The sequence below is a fragment of the Photinus pyralis genome, unplaced genomic scaffold (assembly GCF_008802855.1).
Source record: "Photinus pyralis isolate 1611_PpyrPB1 unplaced genomic scaffold, Ppyr1.3 Ppyr1.4_LG5, whole genome shotgun sequence".
NCBI classification, from domain to species: Eukaryota; Metazoa; Arthropoda; class Insecta; order Coleoptera; family Lampyridae; genus Photinus; species Photinus pyralis.
Genome location: NW_022170596.1, coordinates 23160244 through 23186898, shown reverse-complemented (window position 1 = coordinate 23186898; position 26655 = coordinate 23160244). Strand labels below are relative to the sequence as shown.

At 34.9% G+C, this 26655-nt stretch overlaps 1 protein-coding gene across 1 annotated transcript; it reads left to right on the top strand.

Moving 5' to 3' along the window:
* Positions 1-731: 731 nt before the first annotated feature.
* Positions 732-3255, top strand: LOC116172369 (putative sodium-dependent multivitamin transporter). The gene is made up of 10 exons (XM_031489578.1): positions 732-874; positions 922-1143; positions 1402-1558; positions 1610-1793; positions 1856-2126; positions 2174-2320; positions 2368-2592; positions 2638-2792; positions 2843-3035; positions 3084-3255. Exons 1-10 carry the CDS (start codon positions 752-754, stop codon positions 3144-3146), a joined length of 1740 nt encoding a protein of 579 aa, XP_031345438.1. The 5' UTR covers positions 732-751; the 3' UTR covers positions 3147-3255.
* Positions 3256-26655: the final 23400 nt, after the last annotated feature.

The window sequence follows — 26655 nt, the reverse complement described above, 5'->3', positions numbered from 1 at the left end:
CCGATCCAAAGATGGTGTTAAAGCACCGGGAATTTATTTTCGTTTTAATTTTGTCGTGTATAATTTGCCAGATGAATTATTAACTAATTGGTGCCTATATCCACTACCCAATAGTCTTTTCTAATGTCTACTCTGACGACAAATACTCCTGGTATTATACTTGTAGCTATATCTTAAAGTTAATTGCCATTTTTAGTATATATTCATGGTTCCAAATATTTAATTAGAAGTAGGTAATTAAAAATGATCGTAAGGAAATTACCATATTAAGTATTGCGCTGTTTGGTTATGTGATTCAATTACATTTTTTTGAATGTTATGCATTCTATCCAACATATTATAATTAAACCCTAATTGCCAATCGTGGGTTAGTCTTCCGAGCTGCTGATACATTCTTTGGCAGGACGAGTTTTTCTAGTTCGGGGCCAGTCATTAGTGAATGGTCAAGAAGGGTGCAAAATGGGCGAGTGCGCGTGGAAGTAGATACATAAGATGTTTTCCAAAGATTTAATTAGAAGTAGGTAATTAAAAATGATCGTAAGGAAATTACCATATTAAGTATTGCGCCGTTTGGTTATGTAATTCAATTACTTACATTTTTTTGAATGTTATGCATTCTATCCAACATATTATAATTAAACCCTAATTGCCAATCGTGGGTTAGTGTTCCGAGCTGCTGATACATTCTTTGGCAGGACGAGTTTTTCTAGTTCGGGGCCAGTCATTAGTGAATGGTCAAGAAGCGCGCAAAATGGGCGAGCATGTATTTTTCCTTGGTATCATTGATTATGTCGTGATATCTGTAATTTTACTCATATCAGCGGGAGTCGGAGTATATTATCACTTTACAGGAGGCAGGCAGAAAAGTGTTACGGTAAAACCATTGGTAAAATTTAGTTTGTTAATGAATGGTATTTTTAGGAGTATTTGTTGGCCAATCGTAACATGCATGTAGTACCAGTTGCATTTTCGTTAATGGCATCTTTACTATCTGCAGTTGCCATATTGGGTGCTGCCAGCGAGAGTTATACATACGGTATTCAACAGGCTGTATTCAATTTTGCTATATTTCTTTTTGCGCCCGTTCTATCGTATATATACATGCCTGTATTTTTCCGTTTACAAGTAACAAGTGTGTACGAGGTAAGTTGAACATTATTAATCCCATACACACACGCTTAGCATGCTCAATTTCACTGAGGGCAAAGAAATTGCATTTTAATAAAAAAAAGTGAATGCTGCATGTAATTTTAAATTCTATATATTTTTGACCGCAGACAATGCCACCGAGTCCCAAACTTGTTCTGCTTAATTAAACAGTATAATTAATACATTCTTTGGGGATGAGTAACAGATTATCCAAACTATACCTGAACTGCTTTCGTACAAATCAAATTTCAGTACTTGGGAAAGAGATTTGGGATGGTAGCAAGACTCGCTGGCTCCCTTACGCGTACCATTCTAATGACTATGCAGTCCGGATTGGCCTTGTATGCGCCGGCTCTTGCTTTAGATGCAGTTACTGGAATACCGAAAAGTGCTGCGATCTTAAGTCTAGGTCACCATTCAAATCAACCATAGGGTTCCACTTTTACCACTACCTTTTTAGGTTTAGTATGCACCTTTTATTCGACTATTGGTGGCATGAAGGCTGTAATTGTAACAGACGCATTTCAGTCGTTACTCATGTTTGCAGCAGTAACTTGCGTTCCAATACATGCAATATTGCAAACAGGAAGCTTTTCAGAAATTTGGAGAATAGCAAAGGAAGGAAACAGAACGAGCTTCTTAAAGTAAGTTCTGCCATTTTACTAGTTTCTTTAATTAGTGTAAACCACGAATAATGCAATTCTAGTTTTGACATCGATCCTACCGTTCGACATTCCTGGTTTTCGTTAATAATAGGTGGTGGAGTCATATATCTGTCAGTGAATGTTACCGATCAATCGCAGATACAGAGATACTTATGCGTTAAGGATTTAAAAAGTGCACGTCAGGCACTTTATTTAAAGATAATTATGTCAGGATGCCTTAATGTTAGCGCAATGTTCACTGGATTAGTAATTTATGCCAAGTACTATCAATGTGACCCTGTTGCTAATCGAAGTATTAGATTCTCGGATCAGGTGACGACAACACTGGAAATGTAACAACACTATTAATTCCTCTTCAGTTACTGCCCTACTATGTCGTTCAGATAATGGGCCACATTCCTGGATTGAGTGGTCTTTTTATCTCTGGCCTATTCAGCGCTGCACTTTCCACTTTGTCGTCTTCGTTGAATTGTTTAGCAGCGGTAACATTGGAAGATTACTTAAAGGTGAGCTATTGCAGTCACCTCCTAAAGTCTTACCCTTGCTTACACAGCCCATTTATTTCAAAGCCGCGGGCCGCAACCCTCCAAACGACAAGCTATTTCTATACAGTAAGATTATATCATTAGTTTTTGGATTTATTTGTATAGGATTGGCGTTCTTTGCACACTTATTAGGCGGCCTTCTTCAATCTAGCCTAACACTAACTGGCATTCTGGGGGGACCACTTCTTGCATTATTCAGTTTAGGTATGTTTACAAGAAGTGCCAATCAGAAAGTAAGTAAGCGTCTTATGTAATGAAGTAGTAGCTTCAAGTTTAAGGGCGCCATGACGGGATTTGTTGCCGGAATTGTACTTTGTTGTTGGGCGGCATTCGGCGGCCCGAGACCAGCCTTACCGAAACTGCCTGTACAAGTAAGTGGTTGCAACGGAACCATTTCCTTGCACCCCACATCGCCTGCAACTCTAGACGATCAGTGAGTATTTTTTAGCTGATACTCTGAAGTAGTAATGTTTTCACATCTAGAGAGTATTTTTGGCTATACCGTATGTCTTATCTGTATAATGGTGTTATTGGTTTTTTATGCGCGTTTGTGGTGGGAATTTCAGTAAGTACAATATGTAACAAAGTTTCCGGAAAGACACCAAAAGTGGATCCTAATTTACTTGCCACATTGACGTTTAACACGATGATAAAAGTGAAAAATGACGAAACTGAGGTAAATTACTAAGACTAGACAGGTACGTGCCCGATACTTTGATTTAAGGTGGGAGAAGCTCTTTTACACCAAGATATACGGAATGGGCATGAAGTGAAAGATTCGTTCTAAACAAGCCATTGAAGAGACCGAGAGCTTTGTCTCCAAAAACGAAAAAGTTCCGAGAATATGGTGCTCGATGTATTCAACTATTACATAGTGTAGATGTATCATTAGGACAATCAAGATTAAAACAATAGTAAATTAGTTTATGTGGAGGGGCAGTATTACTAAGTAACTTCTCCTCCAGATAAAATATGCTCATTTTTCTTCAAACTCCCGCAAAATTATGCAAAATATTTATTTAAGGTCCGATTCTACAATGCAGGTATATACCGAGAATAAGCTATACCTAGAATAGATGTCCAATAGGATACATGTTGCTATGGCAGCTATTCCAAGAATATCTTCTTTTAGAAATAGGTTTAATTGTAGAACGACGACGAAAAATAATGCTTCAAAGGGACAGTAGTTCGGTCTCGAACTTCAACGCGCCTCTCGTATTTAAACCAAAATTCCACTTAAATTTCTTTAAACTTTAACAAGTAATAAACACTGCATCGAAACGAAACTAACCAATACGAATACCATTAAAAACGTCACGTCTACACTAATTTTCCTTATCCTGTTCTATATAATTCAACATTTCAACCTCATAATACAATTTTTTAATGATTAAAAATTGTCACGTTATCTCACACAACTATATATTTCTCAAATAAAGGAAAACCTTAATAAATCGTATCGAAACTGACACATTCGCATTAATGAGCACCTTGATAACAAATAAAAGTGAGGTACAAACATTCCAAGAAATACTCTATGATTTATGAAGAAAATAAACAAATAAGACTACACGGTCGATTCGCAAAATGGTGTGTTAAAACGTAATTAGACCTACGACATTAATTAGAGAAAAATGGTTGTGTCATTAATAATATTAGGCACTCGAATTCATTCCAAATGTTTTAAAACCCAATACAACGTCCCATCTGACATTGTTTACACAGCAATTATAACTATACAGAACCATAGCCCATAGTCACCCATAAACACCTGTCCAGCTAGCTGAACTAAATAAAGTCACTCACCAAAACAATTAGCATGAATCCCTTAAAATCCTGGGTCGTAACTTGGCATCATTCTAATACGAAACTGTTCCTTTGCACCAAATACGAATTTAGGGGTTGATAAACAAATAATAACGATGTAATACAAAGCAGCAAAACCAATACACAAAAAGGACCAAGCACACGTTCGATTGAAACAATAACATAATAACTGTCAATAATCCACTCGTAAACCCCGATCGCCAATCCGAAAACGCACAAATCACAATCACAAGAACAAACTTCTCTTCTTTATTATGCACATACTACTATATTTACTCTCTACTAATAATCTCTCAATTCACTAAAGTTTCTTTTATAACATTTACTGCCTATAAACTGACTTTACTTTATTAACAGACAACAATTTAATTACTCCAAAAAACGTCTAAGTAACACTGACACTGATTCCAATATGCCGCGGACCAAAACCCGACTTCCTACAAACGGCTTAAAATAAAAAGCGAGAAATCCCCGTTGAAACACTTCTTCTATTCAAAAACTTCCCTTATTGTCATGTCCGTTTTTCACTTCCTTATTCTATTGTTCACGTACGCAGAAACCTTAGTTAAAACGCCCACCTGTGACATCTATTTACAAAGTTAACTAACTTTTAGCGATAAGCGCTACTCATATTCCTCTTGAAACTAAATAAACTTTTACAAAAACCTAATACAATTATAACAAATGTGCTTATCTTTCCTTAACTAACTGACCTAGGGAGTGCCACCCATACAGTACGATACTACGCTATAACAAAATAAAATGCGGATATTTAAACAAAAACTAACCATCGTCTAAACTACGTAAATTTGCACCACACTGTATATATTTTAATGATTTATAACCTTTACACGGCATAGTATTTTCCGTCACTTAGAGTTGACCTTGTATTACGCTGTAAATCGGCAAGAGCGGTGCGATCTCCGTACTCTATTTAAAAAACCGTCGAGTATATAAAAAAATGTTTGGGACAAAATTTGTAGAGAATTTTAATTTTTCTGTGGCCCGTATGAATAAAAATAAGCAAATGCTTAGACTTGCAAAATTCAAAGTAAATACTCGTAAGTGCTCCTTCGTACTGGGCGACTTAGCAGCGCTGCTAAGCAGAAGCAGAAGGACAGGACGCAGTGCAGCGCTGCTAAACAAACCAGTATAAAGGGGCACTTACGAGTATTTACTTTGAATTTTGCAAGTATTAGCATTTGCTTCCTTTTATTCATATGGGCGAATAAGATTACATAGCTTTTTGTCTCTCACTCTGTGGTGAAATATTTATTTATTTATTTATTTTATTTACTAACAAAACGGGACTTGCCCTTTTACATTGCCAGCAGTCAACGGTTTTGGCTTTAACAACTTAAACAAACAAAAGTAACAAAACAACAATACTAAAAAAAAAACAAATACCAAAATGCAATATCAAAGATGTAACAAGACATTACGGACACTCGTTCAAGTTTTCTGGCTCGTGACCTATTAGATTTTGTCATAATAATATGCAATAACTCCTTTTTTTAAATAATGTTAAGTTTACATTAAATATATTAGAATTGGTCTGGTGAATATATGCATTGGTGGTTATGGCTGCCCTTATCATTGGCGATTTTAATTTGTGACCGGTTCGACACTTAGGCACATAAAATATACTTTTTGGTCTGGTTTTATGAGCTGGAACATACAGATTCACAAGTGATAACAAATTAGGACAGTCAATTCTATTATTTATCAATTTGTGCATGAAACAAATATCAGCAACTTCTCTCCTATATTTTAACGGCATGATATGATTTTCCTCTCTAACTTCCCGATATTGATCATATTGGGGGTAATACCGTGCCTCTTAAAATGTAGATATTTTAAGAATTTATTTTGAACTGTCTCTATTTTTTTTTTATGGATTTGTAGACCGGAATTCCAAACTCTACTGCCGTACTCTAATTTAGATCGTACCAGGGAGTTGTAGATCATTTTTATGGAAACGATATTTTGAAATTCGGAGGTATTACGTATTAGAAACCCTAAATTTTTTAGTGCTGAATTAACAACGTTATTTATATGCTCGTCCCATTTTAAGGTAATTGTAAATTCTACTATGGCTGGTTTGAAAATTTTTTGTTTCCCAATGTGTGCCGAAGTCCAAGGGTTTAAGACGTTTTTGAGTAATCGGTAATCAGCAGCTGATGGAGTAACTGTGAAGCACAAACTCATTGGTTGAAAATAACAATTAAAAAAATTGACGGGATGTACCTACCTGTAGTTTTAGACAAGAAAAATTAGGGGTGTAAATAAAACTGCAGAACTTTATAGAGCGTTAGTAATTTCTGTGAATTCGTCTTGGAAGACTAGCCTCGGTTCATTCGGCCCAATTCAAGCCGTTTTTACTCATGGCACACCTTGACATGATAAGTGGTACATTTTAAAGGTTTGTATTTCATTCATAAATCGTTTGAGCTTTAAGAATCGAAAATTTTACAATAGGCCTAAAGATCAGGTGTAGTAATGTCGGACAGTTAGCGTTCTCACTCCATTAGTAGGTGGTAGTCTCCATTTTATTTTTTTGAAAACGCGCTTTCTTTATTAAACTCATAAATATGCAAAATAGCGGGATAGTGTATCAATCGACGAAAGGTAGGTAAAGTATTTGCTTGCAATAAGAGCAACGGCGTGTTTCCGTTAGCGGGACGTCGTCAGATTTACGGCTTTCCGACGGGAGAGACGCTACAATTAGCTCCGACTCCCGGCACATGTGGCGCTAGCAGCATTGCTGATAACAGCATGTTTGAAATGGCATTAAGCTTGCTTCTATAGTTCTATTATATGTATACAATACTGAATACAACACTATTGTATTGTATTCATTGTGTGTTGTATTGTAGAATCTTTGTCCCTTTATAATATTCATCTCTGCACAAAAGCGCCACATCGCGAGTTATCTGGCGCGCTATTGATATTTTTAACAGGCAGTGCGTCGGAACAAGTGAAATAGAATTATTTACGTCTTTTCTTCTGTCCCACGAATGGCACCACTTAACATTGTTGGTTTTCTAAGCCGAAGTAATTATTAAAACCAACTTGCGAATACCCTATAATACAATGCCTGATACTACAATAAATAAATTCGTATAGTGGAATACAATAAACAAAATGATGAATTGTTGGCAATTTTCCAATTGTTTGTTAATGGAAATACGCTTTTGTATTCGAAAACTGAATAAAGAGACTAACAGAAATTTATCGAATTGCTCCATTTTATTAAAATGCGTAAATAAATTCCAGTAGCGATTTTATACAAATGCACTTTATTTTTGGAAGAAATATTTTTAAATTTACACCTACGTGGTGGTTGAAAAACCGATGAACAACTTGCGAAGAAAGCGCGGTGAAAGCGCCATCAATTCATTACGTTTCCTTTCATATCGCGATGTCATTGTTTCAATCTGTCTGAGTGAAATCTCATCCCTAATACGTTTGTCCTTTTCGTTCGCTTTGTCTCAGAGGGAGGGTTACAAAGAGAAGGTGTATTAAATGTTTTGTGCGAAATTGATCGGAAATATACTCCATCATTTTTCACACTTTCTGGCTTGAACTAGCACACCGCGATTATTATATTAAATATAGGAATTTAGATTCCAAAAATTTCTCCAAATAATTGAGTGTTTTTTGCATGGAAATTCGTTATCAAGAAGACATGTGAAATGTAAGAAATGTACATTCATTATGCGAACTCGCACAGAGCTACCCTGTCTTTACCATAGCTCAGTAAATTGATCTCTCAATGTATGTTAAGCTCCCCTAAAAAAGATGTCTTTATTTACGAATTCATCTCAGTTCTCGATTATCGAAAACAGGACTAAAGATCTGTTTACCCCTCTCAAATTATCCTGTCAATAGTACTGGACTGACAGTCAAAAGGTATACACAGATATATTATACGAAGACACATTATGGTACAACCAAATAGCACATCTATTACAGAACTAAGGAAAAGTGAACAAAACTATTTTTTGTATAAAATAAAACATCCAGTATAAAAAACCAACAAGGTGCAGCAGAAGCAAATGAGCCGACCAAAGGACTAAAGTCGAGGATAAAGTCTTATATCATAAAACAAAAATAAAATGGTTTTAAGGTAGTTCTTTTTGGTATTGATGATCAATCCGCTCCAACTAAAATGGCACTTCAAAAATATAATTTTCCGGAAAATTAACAAAAAAAATGCTCGAATACAAATTCAAATCCTATTCTATTTCGTTCTCTCTAACTTTTATAGGATGTGGCCACCCCACTAAAAAGACAAATGTCAAGTGCTTGAATATCAGGTTGAAAGTATTCTACCTTGGATACAAATTTAACGTAATCGACCGTTTTGTGTTAATTTTTTGGAACTGATATTTGTGTGGGTTCAAGCCAATAGCTTTAAAGAAAATTACTCTCACGTGTCAGTAGCTGTTCACCACATTAGTGATGTGCGCTATTAATTTATGTTCATCCATCTTCGTCCACTTCTACAATTTTGCAGATATCAAGATGTGACTTCTTTTTTTGTTGAAAATACTTGCGACTAACGAAGACTTTTCGGCTCGGTGGAAAATTCGCACTTTATACTTATTTCAACCATGACTCATTTTGTGGAGAATATTTGCAAATTTTAGAAACTTGTAAGCTTCTCCTATATAGTATCGATGCAACGCACTGCGCCTTTTTCGTGTAAATTATAGAAATGCTCCGATGCACTCACCAAATTAAATTAAGTTGTAAACATTACTGCTATATACAGACAGGGGATAGTGTAAAAAATAACACCTTGCAAGCACGCATCATGCGAACGTGATATTACACTTTTAACAATAGATTGGGCGCCGCGGACGCGAAGCGCTAACAATAGGTGGATGGTCGTTAGATCTTCGGTATGGTCGACACACCCCATCCGACTTCTATCATATGTCATGTTATTTCATTACACTACTTTTATACAAAGCAAAAGCTCTATTATTTATCTTAGCGGTAAAGTACAGTATCAACCCCCTTCAGCGCCCTTTTCTTTCCTTAATTTCATTTTTCGCCCGATGTATATACGTGTAAATAATTAAAATCCAATCGGTAATGATAACAAATATCTATAAACTGCCTCAAAAAGATGTGGATCATCATAAAGAGATATAAAAAATGTTACAGACAAAACAAGTATCTAGTTCTAGTAGATAATTATAACATTTTCAGGATCACTTATACAAAAATGCCGCTTTTGTAATGACACATAAAATTATTGTTTATTGTTATATGGTCACAATTTCAATGACAACACGTTGGAACGTATTATTACGATGCCAAAGAATTGAATTTGTTGCATTCTTGTTAAGCACGTGTATTTTGACCAACAGAAATCGTGACTCTCATTTTTATATGGTCATGTACATTTTAAAAATATGGAATACATACCTAATTAAAAGGCGCCGTCATATCTTCCCACATTTATCAATGGGTTAATATTGTTCTAAATTGTTAGTTGTCGTCCCATTCTCTGGCTATCGTTTTGAATTACACTCTGTAAAGCGGCCTGGTAATCGAACTGGAGAGAGATTTAAAAAAATCGTATTTTGGTAGTGGACCTGGCCAAAAGTACGGTCCATGGGAATGCGCGTTGGTCATTTAAAGGTGGTAAAAGGTACGGTCCATAGAAAATTCGTTTTGTGTGAACGCGAATAAAATCTAAAAAGCTAAAAAGTGTTGTCTTTAAGTTGTTAAAAAAGGTGACAATGAAGGAGAAGAATTGTAAACGAAGGTTAGTGGTATTTATTTATTTATCCATGTTTATTGGATACTTTAAAGATCCATTTCCAAGGGAAATATTAATCTGTAGAATATTTAAAGGTAAAATTTTAAGTAACGGATCAAAAATGATTCAAATAAATTTAATTTCTTGTATTTTCAATGTATTTTGCAAGTCAAAGAACCTATTGAATTTGGTGTCCCTTGCTAGTTCATTTTCTCGGAATCAAAAAGGGATTTCGTACATTTTCTTATATTAAATGTATCCAAACCTAGAGCCAAACTTAGTTTGTCATGTTAATAACGAATGAAAATTTGTACTTACTTGTATTAGTAAAAATCCAATTTAAAAAAATTAAGCTATTTAAAGGTAAAAAGTGAGTGCTCATTTCAAAGTAAATTTTATTATCGAGATTTTGACAGGTTTAAATATTAGTAAATGAAATTTCAATGTAAAAGGGATATTCAATCTTAAATAATATTTGATTTTTGGATTTTTGTTCAATATATACACTTATATGGCTCTTTAGCGTTGTTATTTTGCTGGAAAGTGGAAAGGATTTTCTAAGTAAAAAATTATAAGGGTACAGTTTTGGGAAAAAAGAATAAAGCTACTGTACGGCATGGGAATAACTTATTTTTTGTAATACTGTTTCTTTTTTGACATTTCGACCTTCATAAAAAAATGCTGAACCCTATTTGCAACAAAGCCTGCTGCAACATTTAATGCAAATCCTAATATAAAAGTCTATCTTCAAGACACTGCCATTTAATTTTAATATTTTTTTCGTTTTTGTCTTCATTAAAAAACAACCAGATATTTCATAACCACTTAAAATCTCCTGCACAAATTCATCGTTCATCATTAGCTGGCATTAATAATAATGTTTACTTGCCAGATAATACCAAAGGTTTAGACACGTTGTAACGTATAATACATACACAAACAAATGGTAAAATACAATACAAGAATTATACGTATACAAGATATCTTTAAAAATTACAAACGTTAAAACACTTTAAAATTATTGCTGTCACAATCTTTCTTTTAATTGATCGCGTACTCCAGGGTGCGTTGTGACTTGTGATGGCGTAGAAAGCTATAAAAACCGCAACAAACTCCTATTTTGCCTGAATGGGACACTGTAACTATAATAGTTTCCAATTTAATACAGAAGCGTACACATATGTATGGTATATAGGTGCTAAAATGTGTAGAGCACTACTAAGAAACGTGATCATACAAAGGCGTTTCGTTTCTTTTTCTTCTACTGTTCTGTGCTTACTGCTTGCGGAAATTCTGGAGCAACGCAAAATACGAATAGGACATCCTCGAAATCTAAAAATGAAAATATAAACAGTTATTATTTTGTGCAATCATTGAATAATAAATCTGAATATTATTCAATGGGGCAATTAAAACTTACGGTAACTATGGTAACCACGCCCAGAGGTGCGAATTTTCCAATTGTAAACTGAACCGGTTTAATAAATTAAATTAAAAACAAATAACTCTCTTAGGTATTTATTTTTAAAGCAATTTTTAATCTAGTTATTTCATGGTTTCCAATTTATGATGTATGCAGTGAAAACGAGACAGTGTTGTTTCTCAGTGGTACGAGCTGAACCCCTAACATTACAAATCGTAAAATTTGACACTTCGTATTTTATTCCTTTAATCGTTTAGTTTCCAATGTATTTCACATTGATAATGCAAATTCGGTTTTAGGTATTTTATTGGTGAAAATGCCGCTGTTACAAAAATTCTCAGGGCAATTTACTTTTTGGGAATGGAGCTAATGATGGGTTGTCGGGATATGTCTTTAAAGAATTTCTACTCGGACCAGAAAAACTGCAAAGCTCACATGTTTCCAGGAAAAGCAGAGGGCATTGTTTTCTTACGCTAGTCATTGAAAGCTATTTTTTTTAATAAATGCAATTCAATTTTTATTGCAATCGCATTAAATCGTGTATATATTTTTTTATTTTTTAGACTTGGAGAAATGTATGAGAATTTATTATTCGACAACAGTTCAAAATGTGACGTTAAGAGCTACGGTACCAAAAATCTCAACATTTGCCTTTCGTCTGTATAATTTTTTTTTGGCGGATTTGGGTATCCCTTATCTAATTTTGTAAACAATCTTTGAAAATTCTTCCCAAATATGGTGCAGCTGAGGATCCTTAAACGTGACAATAACGAATTGACCCGCCAAATTGTGTTCGACCACGAAGAAATCGTACAATTTCAAGCTATTTCGCATTTCTTGTACTTAAACAATTTCAATAGGTCTACATTGTATTTGCGTACGTCCGGTCATTTTTAGGGAAGGCGAGCGCGTGTTAAACTAAACCTATACCTACGTTTTTTTAAGGGATTTGCAGGAAAATCGTAGGGATCAGAATTTGATCGGGCCCCCGTTAAAGGCTGCGCTATTTTCGAATGTCTTTGAGCGTTTTGAAGGATACGTACAGCGTTTCAGTTAACATGTTCAGAATAATAAAATTATCTGTATCGTGTCATTTTATATGCACCTAGTTATTACAGTCAATGAATAGATTGGGAAAGCGTCTAATGCATAAGTAAAATGTTCATAAGTTGACATGTGAACCCTTCAACTTCCAACAGGTGACTGCATTTCATAGAAGCCTTGTAGAATAATTCAAGGAATTAATATTTACTAAAACGCGTACTTTAGGGTAGTGTTGGGTTTAAATAACAGAATAAGAATGGAAGGTATAGGTACAATTTAAATAGGATTTAATTTTTTTTCCAAACAGGAGTATTATTTCGAAAGGACGGATAGGATGAAAATTAAATGGGGAAACTAGTAAATAGAAGGACACCATTTATACTGACGCATATATATCCTTTTTGCGTTGGATGTATTGATTAATGCACCTATCATTAAAAAAACAGTGCATATACCCTTCATTTTTAATAGGATTAATATATCCATATTGTAATAACATTTCCGTAGCGAACGGCTTTGTTGAAAACAAATATTATACTTTCGCAGTACATACTTATTGAAATGTGTAAGGAAATGTTGATTAAGTTTCCTGCATTTGACGCAGGTGTGCGACGAGCTTTTCTAAGTCATCGTTACCTGTTAGAGTATGTACATATATGTATTCAGGAATTGAACGTGCAGCCTCTGGATGACTATCCACGTTGTCAATTGTCTAAGACATCTTGTAGCTCAGGAGGGCGCAGAAAAAGTTCCAAATGTCACTCTTCTTAGCTCGTACACAGCTACCTCTGACAATCTCCATAGTATACGCTAGTATTTGCTATCATCCAGATAGACGCAGACTTGGAGATACATCTGACTGCTGACATGACGAACTGTGAAGGCGGTATCGCAGAAGAAAGGAAACTGCTTCCTGTTGAACTACGGCAATTGTTTTGTAAATTGCCTCACAAGGTACGAGTATAAGTGAAACAGCATAATGAAAAATTCCATCGAAATTCAAAACATCCCAGCCCGGGAATATAAAAACAACCCCTCGTACCTTCAAGGAGGGAATTACCATGGCTGCAAAATCGCATGTTTCTCTCACTTTCTTACATGGCAATTTGGATGGGGTTAAAGAAGCTACTGTAGATACTATTTCTTTTCATGATGACGGGGTTGTGGGAAATTGTTGCGAGTATTACCTTTAATGACTTTGAATATGCATCTATGTAAAAACAATGTAGGTATACTTGTGGAACGAGTCCTTTTCTCTAAAATTAACACACTTTCGGATTTGTTTTAATTTTAAGGTACATTATTTCCGACCACATTAGGAGAAAGGGAAAATTCTACGCAAGGTAAACAGAATTTTTTGCTCCGAAATGAGATCTTTAAAAGTATTGCCAAACAAAAGAAGAGAAATAGTAACAAAAGAGGAGAAGTGGAGTAATTTAAATCAATAATGGCAATATAAAGAGAAATCTTAACCCATTTTTAAGGAATAAAATAATCAGCGTAATAAATTCTAAGCAATCGCGCTCTTTTTAAATAGAACAATACAGACTTTTAAAATTCTTTAGAATCTTAACAATAATAAAGGGAGACAATAGTCTTCACATATATACAAAGTATAATGGAAATGAACACAAAAAGTCGTTCCATTGGCCGTGGTGGAGGAAACTGGCAACAATACATACAATGCTCGTGTGGCGGGTCACAATAGAGTTGAAAGAATAGCCGAATGCACCGGCCGTGAATGCCGTATAAAAGAAGTTACTTCTGTATAATTGTGTAAATAAACGACATGCTTTTAAATGTTATGCAAAAGAGGAAAAAATTAAGCGTATTGTTATGCGCGAACTCCATTTTCGTCAACTACGGAATCGGCTTCAGCATCGCTGAAAATAATAGATGGTGATAGTGCTACCTATTTTTTTTAATAGGTACACACTCAAAGTTGCGATCAATATTCATTATTGTTGAGGTATGCATTGTTTACCGGTATTCTTTATATGTCATCCCATACTCAAATTAATACACAATGGCCGTGGTGAGAGGGCTTTGTTATTCGATGGTATTGTGTCGCTGTCAATTAACCTGAATTCAATGAGTATCCCGAATTACATCCAAGAAGAGAATTTCAGTAAGCACTTTTTCATCAGTTTAATTCAGATGCAAAATTGTAATCGATTTGCCTATATACGTATACATAATTTTTGCTGGCGATTTGAAAAGCTACCAATGCTTTCTTGTGCTCCGCACCAGATTTAATGAACATACGAGATGCTTGAAAATGAGGTAAACGTTAGTAGGTAATGCTTAATTAGTCGTTAGTTTATAAAATATCGGATATTTGTTACGGAAATGTAAAGTATAGTGCAGATATTAGAATAAAGGTTAAAGCCTTGAATTTAGTACAAATTAATTGGTTATACATATGTCATATATAAAGTATGATACCACGAAAGCATAATAAAGTTTTCTGGGTGTAAAAGTGATGCTTGACACGGCCGTGTGTGTGACCGATCGGTAGCTATTAGATTAAGCGATGCACGATAGTACGAATATATTGCCTAAAACTCGAAAGTCGATATTCCGTTGCCGAAATCTCGATCGATTTACAAAAAGCGACTAGCCGACAGTTAATGAAACTATAAGCTCTCTTTTAAGAATCGAAAATGCGCTAAAATAGTTATTTATATAACAAGAGCGCCAACTACAATTTCGCGCATTGAGACTGAAGGACTGAAGGACTGAAGGAATACCAGTGAAATGCTCGCGCTAGCGTTACATACAATATTTTTTCTACAACTGAACCGATTGTTAATTAAATTTGCTGTTTAAGTTCAACTTTGTCATCTGTACGAAATGCGCATGAGAAATGCCTGAGAAAAAAAGAGGAACGTTACCTGTTAATTAACCGTTTAAAAATTTAGTACTTCACGCTTCGAAATTCGTCAGAAAATGATAGTTTTTTTTACAGTTGTAGAAAAGGTTTTTTTATATACATTGTATCCTCATATTTTCCAATTGAATTTTTAGCTTTTGGGGATAATTTTACTTTTGAAAAATCAAGGGTGCTTTTTCAAAAAAATGTTTTACAGCATACCAGTTTGGAGAAAGGATGGTACAAATATTATTAAGAAAAGAATGAAAAAGTGAGTCAACATGCAAAAAACTGTTAGTTTTTTTAATGCTTTTATTAACTGCATTTTTTTAAGAGATCAGAAAAAATGTCACTTAAAAAACTGTTCAAAATGGCATGTAATGACCGTGTAGACAATTTGAAGCTGATAGCCGATATTTTATTCAACATATTTAATTAAATTGAGTATTTCAAATTGCAATTGCTTCAAATGAGCTATTTTGAACAGTTTTTTAAATCACATTTTTGAGTATTTCCTAAAAAATCCAGTAAAAGAATAACATCGTCAAAAAAATCAAAGTAGGCCGATGACTATGAAATTTCCCACGTTTACTCAGTTTTTCATTCTGATTATGCTTTGTTAATAACATTTATTTGTATCTCGTCTCCAAAGAGCACCTGACTGGTATGAAAAACACGTTTCCTGAAAATTTCAAGGGCGCCCTTGATTTTTCTAAACCAAATTATATCACAAATAAAGCTAGTAACGCACTATGCTGCCTGGCTGCGATAACCAATCGCACACAATATTCCACGAGGTGGGCTAAATTTCGGTTAAAAGAAGGTTAAAAGTTTTCTTATTTCTAATAATAGACTCTTTGAGCCAACTGCAACTAAAAAAGTAAAGGGAAAACCTCACAGGTAGCAACGGTCCCCACTGACATTCGCTACACACGACCGATAGTCCATTAATTTTAGCAACATTCTGTATAAAATTCCTGACGAGCGCTTTTGTGTATACGGGACAATAATTTTCATATTACCACACAAACTTGTCCTATTATGCCGCGAAATAATAATCCAGCAATACCTTATAATTGCAAAGAGAATGATGTATTTCCATCTAATATGCACATTGAATAGGCAGGGACCAGTTAACTTCTGAAAGCTGTATTGTCACGAGCTTATAAAGAGCGCCACTGTCCGGCGTCTGGGCATCTATTCACAAATCCAGACGTCTCAGCAGTTCCTTTCCTAATCCCTGCTAGACGCTTTAAGCGTGAGTGCACAGTAATGCTTATTGTACACTCGGAATTCGACTTTTAATTTTCACCGAATTCGTGTACGCTCGATTAATTAGTTGGAGGAAAGGTTTTCGGAAGCGATCGTTAACATTGTAAAAATCTTCGTATTAATGACATTTACCCATAAAACGTCCGCTAATCCATGCACGGAATTCTTTATCCTCTATGTACACACGATAAAAATGTCACCGCATTTCCTATTGTTATATTCTGAATGCCGCATCGAGCCATACATAAAGGGACTTTGATAATGGCGAGGATAGAGACACAGATGAGTCTACTGTTGAAGAGAGACAACAACTTTTCATCACCAAGGAGATATGATGGCATTGTTTAGCTAAACAATAGACAACTTTTGTTGTCAATGGTGACATGCAAAGAAGTCATTTTAGCCTCCTTTCAGCAGTGGACAATGTTTGACTCGAGTTTCAATCTGAATTTTTTTACTAACGTCTTTATACAACTTTCCGATCTTGGTTAAATATAAAACTTTTTCAGATGTGAACTTTACGGAACTTAGATTAAAAATGTACAAAGTACATTGTATTTTAAGTGAACTCTTAAATCCCACAAACGTGTTAATAAAAGAATGAGTACTCATTTGTTCAACGATTTCTTGCAGTATTTTAGTTACACGTATAAACTGCATTGTGTGCTGGAATGTGCTGTAGCCTAGCCTAAATAAAAAATTAATTGATAAAGAGATTTTTACCTCAAATCGTCATGAAACCTTCCTTTTCATGCCTACTTTATGCCAGAAAATGTAGTTTCCCTGACAGAGGCAGATCAGACTACGTTTCCTGCAGCCTGTCACTTTACCGACCGCACCTGTCACATTTATAAACGTCTAAAATGACATGTCATCATTGACAGATTGACATTAATCAAAAGTTCTATTTGAAAATTGAAATTTTATAATAAAATACAATTTCGGGTAAAATTTAATACAAACCTCGTCAGTAAAATGACACCTTCTGACAATATTTTCTATCCAGTGTAGTGTATTGTAGTTTTATTTATTTACAATTAACTAGCAAAAAACGTATAACAGTCTTAAAATTGATTAACTTATAACAGTAATTATTATTTATCACTTACAATTTATAACATAATAACACAAGCGCAGCGAAGTTGGAACTGCCCTACGCGCGCTTTAATTTGCTTATATATTAAATGGAACGTTTATAGAAAATTACGGGAGGTTTGGCAACATCGGCATCAGATTTCACCAGGGATTTCACTGTTCGAATGAGGAACATTCTGAAAAATTCATTACCGTGGGTGCCCTTTTTTAGCTGCTATGGTTTATTGAGCTGCTTCTACTTTAGCTTCTGTTGATTGCTGACCAGCTTCGAACCCAGTCTAATTGCATCAATTGTTTCATTTTTCTGGTCACTACTGCCACAAACTTTCACTAATTGTTATTTAAAAATAACTCGACACTTCACACCAGTGTAATGTAAATTTAGTTACATGGTTATTTATTTACAATCAACCAACAATAAATTTATAACAGTCATAAAATTGATTAATTTACGTATAACGGTAATAACAATTTATCACTTTCAATCAGAGACTTGCTATAACAAGTCTCTGCTTACAATGTATAACATAACAGGGACGCATCGAAGTAGTAACTGAATTCAATTACGCAATTACGCCTTCGATGACATCCCGCTGTCTGGAATAATGTAAGAGAACGGACACAAAAAATTTGGAGTCCGTTTGCAACTTTACTTTCCTTTATACCACACTCCCTCTAGGATCATTCTACGGTTGCTCTCAGTTTGGTATCCAGCGTCCACGTAAAGTTTTAATCGCCATGTATATGAAAAAGGTTTCAAGTACCGCAGAACAAACCGTTTCAAAAATGAGAAAACTAAGATTTTCTTTATACCGCCGTCGGAAAAAAGGTCAATCCTCCCTGCCGAATCCTACTAAAATTGCATTCACCATCAGTTTGGTATCTCGTGGGCTTGTAAATTTTGAATTGGTACTCATACGAAAAAGTTCGAATTACGGCATGATCAAGGACATGTAAAGGTAGAAACTGTCAAAAATTATAGAATAAACGAGTTCCCCTTTATATCTACCATTCTCGGGAGAATTGCAGTCCTATGACGATCCTCTGAAGGTTACTTCCACTCTCAGTTTGGTGTTACGTACACGGCTTTAGTCTGTCATTAAAAAAAATTCGAATTACTGCAAAAGAAGAAACCGTTTAGGAGAAAAATAAGTTTTTTTATACCATCCTCCGAAAAAGCCCATTCATCCCTCAACGAACCTTCTAAGTTATGTCCACCTTCAGTTTGATATCTAGGGCGCATGCAAGTTTTGGATCTGTACATATACACTATACAGGGTGAGTTTTTTCCGATGTTTCGTATGGAGATCTCGTAAACCGTAAGAGTTAAATGAGCAAAGAATAGCAGAATTTTATGTAGATTAAATTTCCCTTTCAGAGTTTCTTCTAAGCCTAACTATACAAATAACGAAGTTTAGGTCAAAAAACCGAAAATTATCATTTTCGAAAATGCACTGGCGATCATTTATTCTCAAAGATATAAAAAAATAGTTTTAACAAACCCTAAGTGAACCCTCAGCTTTCTGATAGTGTTCAAACAACAACTTGTGAGATACGAGTAAATCACATCAACTTTCTTATTTCTTATGAATTCTTGAATTTTTATGTCACTTGATAGAGAATAAAATTACTAAATCAGCAATACTAAACACTTAGTGTTTCATTTGGGAATCCACCTTGCAGTGTTGTCTCGAATTTTGCAATTACTTCTTATGGCAATAATTCCATGGCCGCGTCGATGGTGACTGCGCAACCATAAAAGAATGAATTTGGTTTCAATCATAATTAGCCATGGAATTATTGTCATAAGAAGTACATTGTAAACTTCGAAGCAAAAATGCAAAGATGATTCCCAAATGAAATATTAAGTGTTTATTATCACCGGTTTTGTACTTTTTCTCTATCAAATGACATAAAACTCCAAGATGGCGCCCATAAGAAATAAGAAAGTTGCTGTGATTTACTCGGAACTCACAATTGATAAAAATTTTATTTTAACACCATTAAAAAGCTGAGAAAAAATTACTAGGTTTGTTACAACTACTTTTTGAAATCTTTGTAAATAAATTAACGCCAGCTCATTTTTGAAAATGACATTTTTCGGTTTTTTTACCATTACTTTTTTGCTTGTGGCCGACAGTTAGAGAAACAACAAACTCCTTTTTTAAAATCAAAATTGTGCCTCTGTCAATTGTCTAGTCTAGACTATATCAGACAGTGGAAATGGCATACGTTGTTTTCTTTTTACCAAGTGACAGTACAGTTGCGCAAGCTACTACTGCCAAAAGAGCATATAGCAACCATCACCAGCGTTCTCCTGTCATATTTGTAACTTTCTCGCTTACTTAGGTCCAAGTGGCAATCTGTAGTTCTTGTGTGGGAGACTATAGAACTGAACCCACTACCTTAATATCCAGCTTTTCGTTATTTGTAAGTGTGTTGATCCCTATTTAAGTAGCTATAAACAGATTGGTGGTAACTATATAAATATAAATGCAAAGACAATTTATTAGGGGTAAGCAACAAGGAAATAGCAGTAAAATCAACCCCTCTCGAGTTATCGCAATACACATAACATTACAAAATATCATCCCTCCGTTTGAATCGGAAGTATATAAATCACTACACTACTCTGAAGGTATCGGTATGGTGTATAAATTTAAATTTGAACGTTCGGATGCGTTTCAATGTCTTTGCATTACCGCTTCATTTGATTAATATAACGGAACCGTATTAATTAACATTTCTATCGCCCCTTTTCCCTTGGCATTCTATTCCGACGGCCGCGGCGGCGGATAAGTTTGTTGTAAAAATAAGTACTTCGCTCGTAATACGTAAACGCGAAAGTTGTAATCCGTTTAGAGGAATCTGCAATTGTGTAAATTTCTATTTCGGTTATTCGCAATTGTAACTTTTTACTTAGTCCCTGCATATTCATCTCAGAAACGTGGTCCAATCTGAATAAAACGCGAATGGTACTAGCACTAAATGAAAACTATTCAGTTCTCATCTTCGACTGTTACAGTGCATTTCAGTTGGTCCTATTGTTCTTCCCGCATTGTTCATAATCAAATGAAAATCCATCTGTATCAACTTCGTTCTCGAGATAGTCGGTCTGTTGTTTAACTTGTACGATTTATATCATACACTCAATATTCGTCTAATGAATGGATTAAATATGTAGATGCCTTCCCGATAACACTTTCTTGCGGATTTTGGACGAGTAATTGTTATTAACGTAATTCATCTATCTTTCCTTTTATGGGCATCGAGTTCCTGCGAAGGTTCGAAATCGCTCCTTTCAATTGTGAGGTAGCAGAATAGACGCTATTGTGAACGTTTTTTGCATCTCTTGGAGATGAATATAATATATATATATAATCCCCCCGATACCATGGCCGTGTGTTCATTGTTACACACGTATTTTATGGGATAAATGTATGCATGCGGATAGACGTAATAGTGGGATGAAAACCACTACAGGATTTATGCAGATAGTCGTACAAAGGGACATAGACAATACACGAAAAACGCATACGTCACTCACGTGTTAATAAATTTTCCAACTACTGTCATTTTTATTTAATCAATAACTTTTTATTCAAGTATTCACTTTTGTGGTTTACATCAATTAATCTAAAATTGACGGAGTTTTTTTATCGCTAAACTAGTGCAGTGCAATATACTCCCGAAAGAGATTTTACCCAAAATCGTCCTGAAACCTTCATTTTCATGCCTACTTTCTGTCAGGAAATTTTAGTTTCCATCACAGAGACAGAGCAGACTACATTTCCTGCCGCTTGCCACTTTACTGGCCGCACCTGTCACTTCATCGGCCGCATTTTTGACATTGCTAAATGTCGATAATGACTCCTGTCATCACAGACAGATTGACATTAAATAAAAGTACTATATGAAAATTGAAATTTTATATTAAAATACGATTTTGGGTAAAATTTAATACAAAACTCGTCAGTGAAATGACAATTTAAAAAAAGGCAACTTTTTACGTAGTGCTGAAATCTTAAACCTTCAGAAAACGGACGAAATTCAGGTCGAGAACCGACCATCGCTTCTTTGAATTACAATATAGACTTTCCACAAATGACTTTTTTAGTAAATCATTTTTAATTGCTTGATAGTAAATTAATTACCAAACTACGATAAAGTTTAGATATACTGACGACAAAATCAATCATGAAATCGATCCACTTTAGAAAACCATATTAGAGGTTTTCTATTTACAGCTTTCACTATGATTTATAAGCTAACGAGATCAATTTTACTAACAATTCCAATGTTGATAATTTCACTCAAATACATGCAATACAACGAGCTCCAATTTTCCCAAAGAATGCTATCTTTAAGAACGTTCAAATTCGAATCTTGCTTTGGAATTTTTAAACGCCAGTGAAAATTATAATTTACGATTTTTTTCTTATGTAAACAACTTCTACATTTATATAAATACAATAACGGTACCTCTCGTGAAAAATAGTTATTTGTACAACTAGAAGAAATTCAATTTTCACCACTTCTTTGGGGGTGGCTCCCAAACGAAACACGTTGGACCCTCGGTTTATTTGGAAAAAGTGCTTGTCTTGATCCACTCTATCAGTATCGCCCATTTTTTACATGCGGTCATATAACACCCTGTATATGATTGCCAACGTAAAAATGGAAACTGTAAACTTTCCCACAAATCTCAATTTTCCAATTACCAATCTTATAGTTCGACTGCCCTGCTCACTTTCTGCTAACAAAACTGCAGCAATGGGCACCCCTAAATAATCTCCAAAATGACTACTTTCTAAAATAAATGAAATCTAAATTAGAAGCAACATTTAAGCAATTAACAGTAACTGATATAAAATTCTTTATATTTTTACCTTTCGCTACTCACTGTATGAAATAAATGTACCAAAAGAAAAACCAGTATGTGAGGAGTTCAAGCAAACGACGGTAAAGTTTTTAGAAAGAAATTGTAAATCTGATTTTTAAGCAGTTTAAAACGCGCCGATAATAATTTATTATTAATGCTATGCAATGTTGGTTCTATTAGTAAATTGCGGTTTCTTTGCAAATATATGAATTATTGTCTTCACTTCGCGTGTAATTTTAAAGAGAATTGTCACCAACATAAAGCACTATAAACTTTTCGTTCTTGGTTTATTCGAGTGGTAATTTTATAAATTATTACAGTAGTTACTGCTTGTGTATGTTACATCACAAAATACTGTACCGAAAAATGACAATTTTTTTTTAAACGCCATCATATCCAAAAATATGTAGGTAACAATTGCTTTTAATAACACGTATACTTAAAAGCGTTGAAAAAGGGGAAAAATGTGCCACAATATCTATGATCGCCGCATTCACAATGAAACAAAAGGCATAGTGATGTAATTAAAAACTGCATTCATCTGTTTGTCTTCTCTGAACAATTGAAACAATACGGTTTTTTTTTGCTTGGCTCGTCTTTTGTTTGGCCATCGCTAGCCCTGATTGTAATACCGGCTATAACACTATTGCCTTGACGTCTAGAGAATTTGTTTTGTTGTTGAATATTAATTATTTTTCCTATCTTTTTGTTTTTAATTTTATGCGTTACACCTGTTACAATGGGTACGATTGTTCTTAATCGTTTCTCGTTTAATTCGTGATTATTGTAGCATTTTAATTTTCGTGTTATTCGTCATATGTCAATCGCTTAATCCCCCCATGACATTTTAGTTCATTTTTCATATTAAATTACACATAATAAAGCAGAAGGGTGTTGTGCCACTAATTCATTATCCCTTTAAAGTTTTCACCCTAGTTTAACCTACTCATGTCGCATTTCTTAATCGTATCACTTCATAAACACATTTGGGGGAAACGAACGCATCGGCATTATTTTATGTAATTTACTGTTGACTTTTCTCGGGGCACTGGAAATTGACTCTAATTAACAGTCCTGGCGTTTGTGGACAAAAACTTGATCGTTCGATATTGTGAATTAAATATGGAGATCGATGGTGTTTAAAAATCTAGAAAACTTATGTGTTGTGTGTTTTTCGTGGCAAAAAGCTGTTTGCGGGGTTCGCAGAAGAGATGCCTATGTAGTATATTCCCGAACTCAGAACATGCAGTGCGTATTTTAAAATATAAGTGCAAATAGGGGTGGCGTAAACTAATTCTTTGGTTTACCTCCGAAAACTTACCCCAAGAATTGATGTAATCTTACTACCACAGTCATAATGTAAAAACCCGTCACAGCCGTTCTTCCTCTGAATTTTTTTGAAATTTCAATGTAGAAAACCTTTCTGCAAGCCGTTCTGTCTCTGTTCTCTTCTCATTTAATCGACATCAGCTAATTACAGAGATCATAGAGTTCTCAGTAACTAATTGATTGATTTTAAACAAATAGAAATGGTTGTGTAAGTAATGAGAACTCCTAGATTATCGGCCATTTAACCACTTGCTCCATTTAAAAATTTGTGGGAGGTTACAATACCCAAAGGAACAATTCATGAAGGGGGCTGGTTTCTTAACTTAACATGGAATGCCATCCACCAAGAAGTGGGTGGTGAAATACCTACACCATGATTGCATCTTGTCGCTAACAACTTGAGCAATTGGGCATTTGGTATGAATATAACAATGTAAGACCTAAGACGAACTGGGCACTTCTTCTTACGCAGTAGAAAAGGTAATTTTATTAGTAGTCCATACTTTACAGGTGATTTTTTTGAGGTCTAAGTTAGCCTGGAGGTACTTTTTTGTTGAATACTTATTGTGATAATTAGCGATTTATTTTAATACAGAAGTTAACCGCACAAAATTGCTTATTTGCCAATTTATTTAAAATTTTGCAGGATCCCCCAAATACCGGGATCCCGCGGGATTAACATCTAACGATCCCGCAAATACCGGGATTGAGATTTTGCTGCGGGATTGCATTCCCTAGTTGTCGTCAAATGAAGCACAAATAAACATCAAAACCAACTTATGTTACTTCGGGAACTTCACTTCGTTCATAGCACTTAATTTTTGATTTAGAAGACACTCGGTTTGTTGTAATTTTAGACGTAAAATTTGGTACTTGATGGTCCCTTTAACTGCTAACTTGGACAACCTTATAAAAAGCCTGTCACGGTAAACGCATGAACGTTAAAACAGATAAAATTTGTTTTTTGATTACGTGATTCACCACTGAACTTAACTCGAAATCACGACGACTTAAATCTCTTTAAACACTCTCTAACCTTCTTCCACAAAACTCTACAACTGGCAAGATGAACTGTCTTCCAACACACGCAATTCACCAAAACAACAAGCGGCCACATAAAAAGCAACGAATAACGTCTTCCTCTTCTTTTAAAACATTTCCCTTTCCGAACCATCTCCATATCAAAATTGCTGAGTCGTCGAATAACTAACATCTGTGTTTACTTTGGCCAAAAAAAATCTGCTATGTAACTTAATTAGCTTACGCAGCGATAACGAAACCTTGTCGCGCTGACCGGAGATAACGCTTTTACAAATGCTACGAAAATATTTCCAGATGAATTAACTTAATTTTTTAACTTTACAATTACAAATCAAGATAAACAAAACGATTAATTAAACAAAATTAAACCAAATAATTCTGAAACAAAATTGCCTTGGCCTCGAATTCAAATGAAATGATTATTCTGTTTAGTCTCAAATAACAATCAATATTTAACATTAAAAATAATTGAAATTCCCATACACATCGTTATTTAGGTGCTGAAACACAATACGTCATGACGTACTTTACACAACAGTATATTTGCCAAGGGAATAATAAGCTCTAATTTGTTTATTTATTATACCTACTAGTTTTTAATTTCTCCTTCTCCAACATATTATTTAAAGAGGAAGGTAGTCAGTTTCTGCCATTTTTGGCACAAACTAGCTTTGAATTCATTCTTTCCTGGTCAAGGATATTGTACCACAACGCACTTATATGCTACCCGAATACGAACGATTTCGTCGTACTGGAGCTTCCACTACCACCAAGGTTATCGGCATTGTACTAGTCCTACTAAAAATGAATTTTTGGGAGACGTTTCAAACAAAAAAACCCAGCCCCTAACGTCTTGCAAAGCAGGGGTTGGAAGTCGTTAATCGTAATAATTAAAATGGAGTTCTGCTATTATTATTTGACCGATGGCTATCTCTCTTTACTAAGATATTTTGCTCCAAATGGATCTATTTCTTTTAAAAACTGACAGACTTAGCAGGCCTTCGTGAGTTCACACTCAACAGCTTCTCGCTGTGGTGGCCCAAAACGGAATCCTCTACTGCTGTCACCTCGAAAAGCGTCCCTACCCTCCCTTTAATTTTTTCAGTAAATCGGTCATCTTTAACCATTAGCGTTTATCTCAATGGAATAAGCTCAAGTTAGGGCCCTCTATCAAAATCAACGGTCGTTTTTAACTCTATGAAGGCTACCCTGTATACCATCTACCACTCAAAAAACTCGCAACGTTAACGAAAATTCGAAAAAAGTGAACCCCATTAAAGGGCACCCACTACACCCTGGTAGTTTTGGTACAAATTTGCCCTTGCGTTACACTATTTCTAATATAAATCGATTTCTGTCATTGGGAGACAATTTAAACAAATATCAATGCAATCCGCTCTGTCCGTACCTTCTACATCGACCCTAGAGGTTAATTCTAGGGTTAATTCATCCGATCCCCTCATGCCACTTTATCTGTAAGTCCATGAAAATCGATTTTTGATATTTAGAGATGTCCAATTTAAGCAAAAATTAAATCAAAATTCCCATACACCGATAGTAACGGGTAATCCATTCCAACCCCTTACGATGAAATTTGTTTTGAATGTATTAATCATTTTACCAATAGAAATTGAGGGCCAACATTGAGAGGCGTCATAATAAAATCGCATTTCATTCATTACTTTACACCAGGCACCTACCCTTCGCTCTTAATCGAGATTAGAAGATATAATCC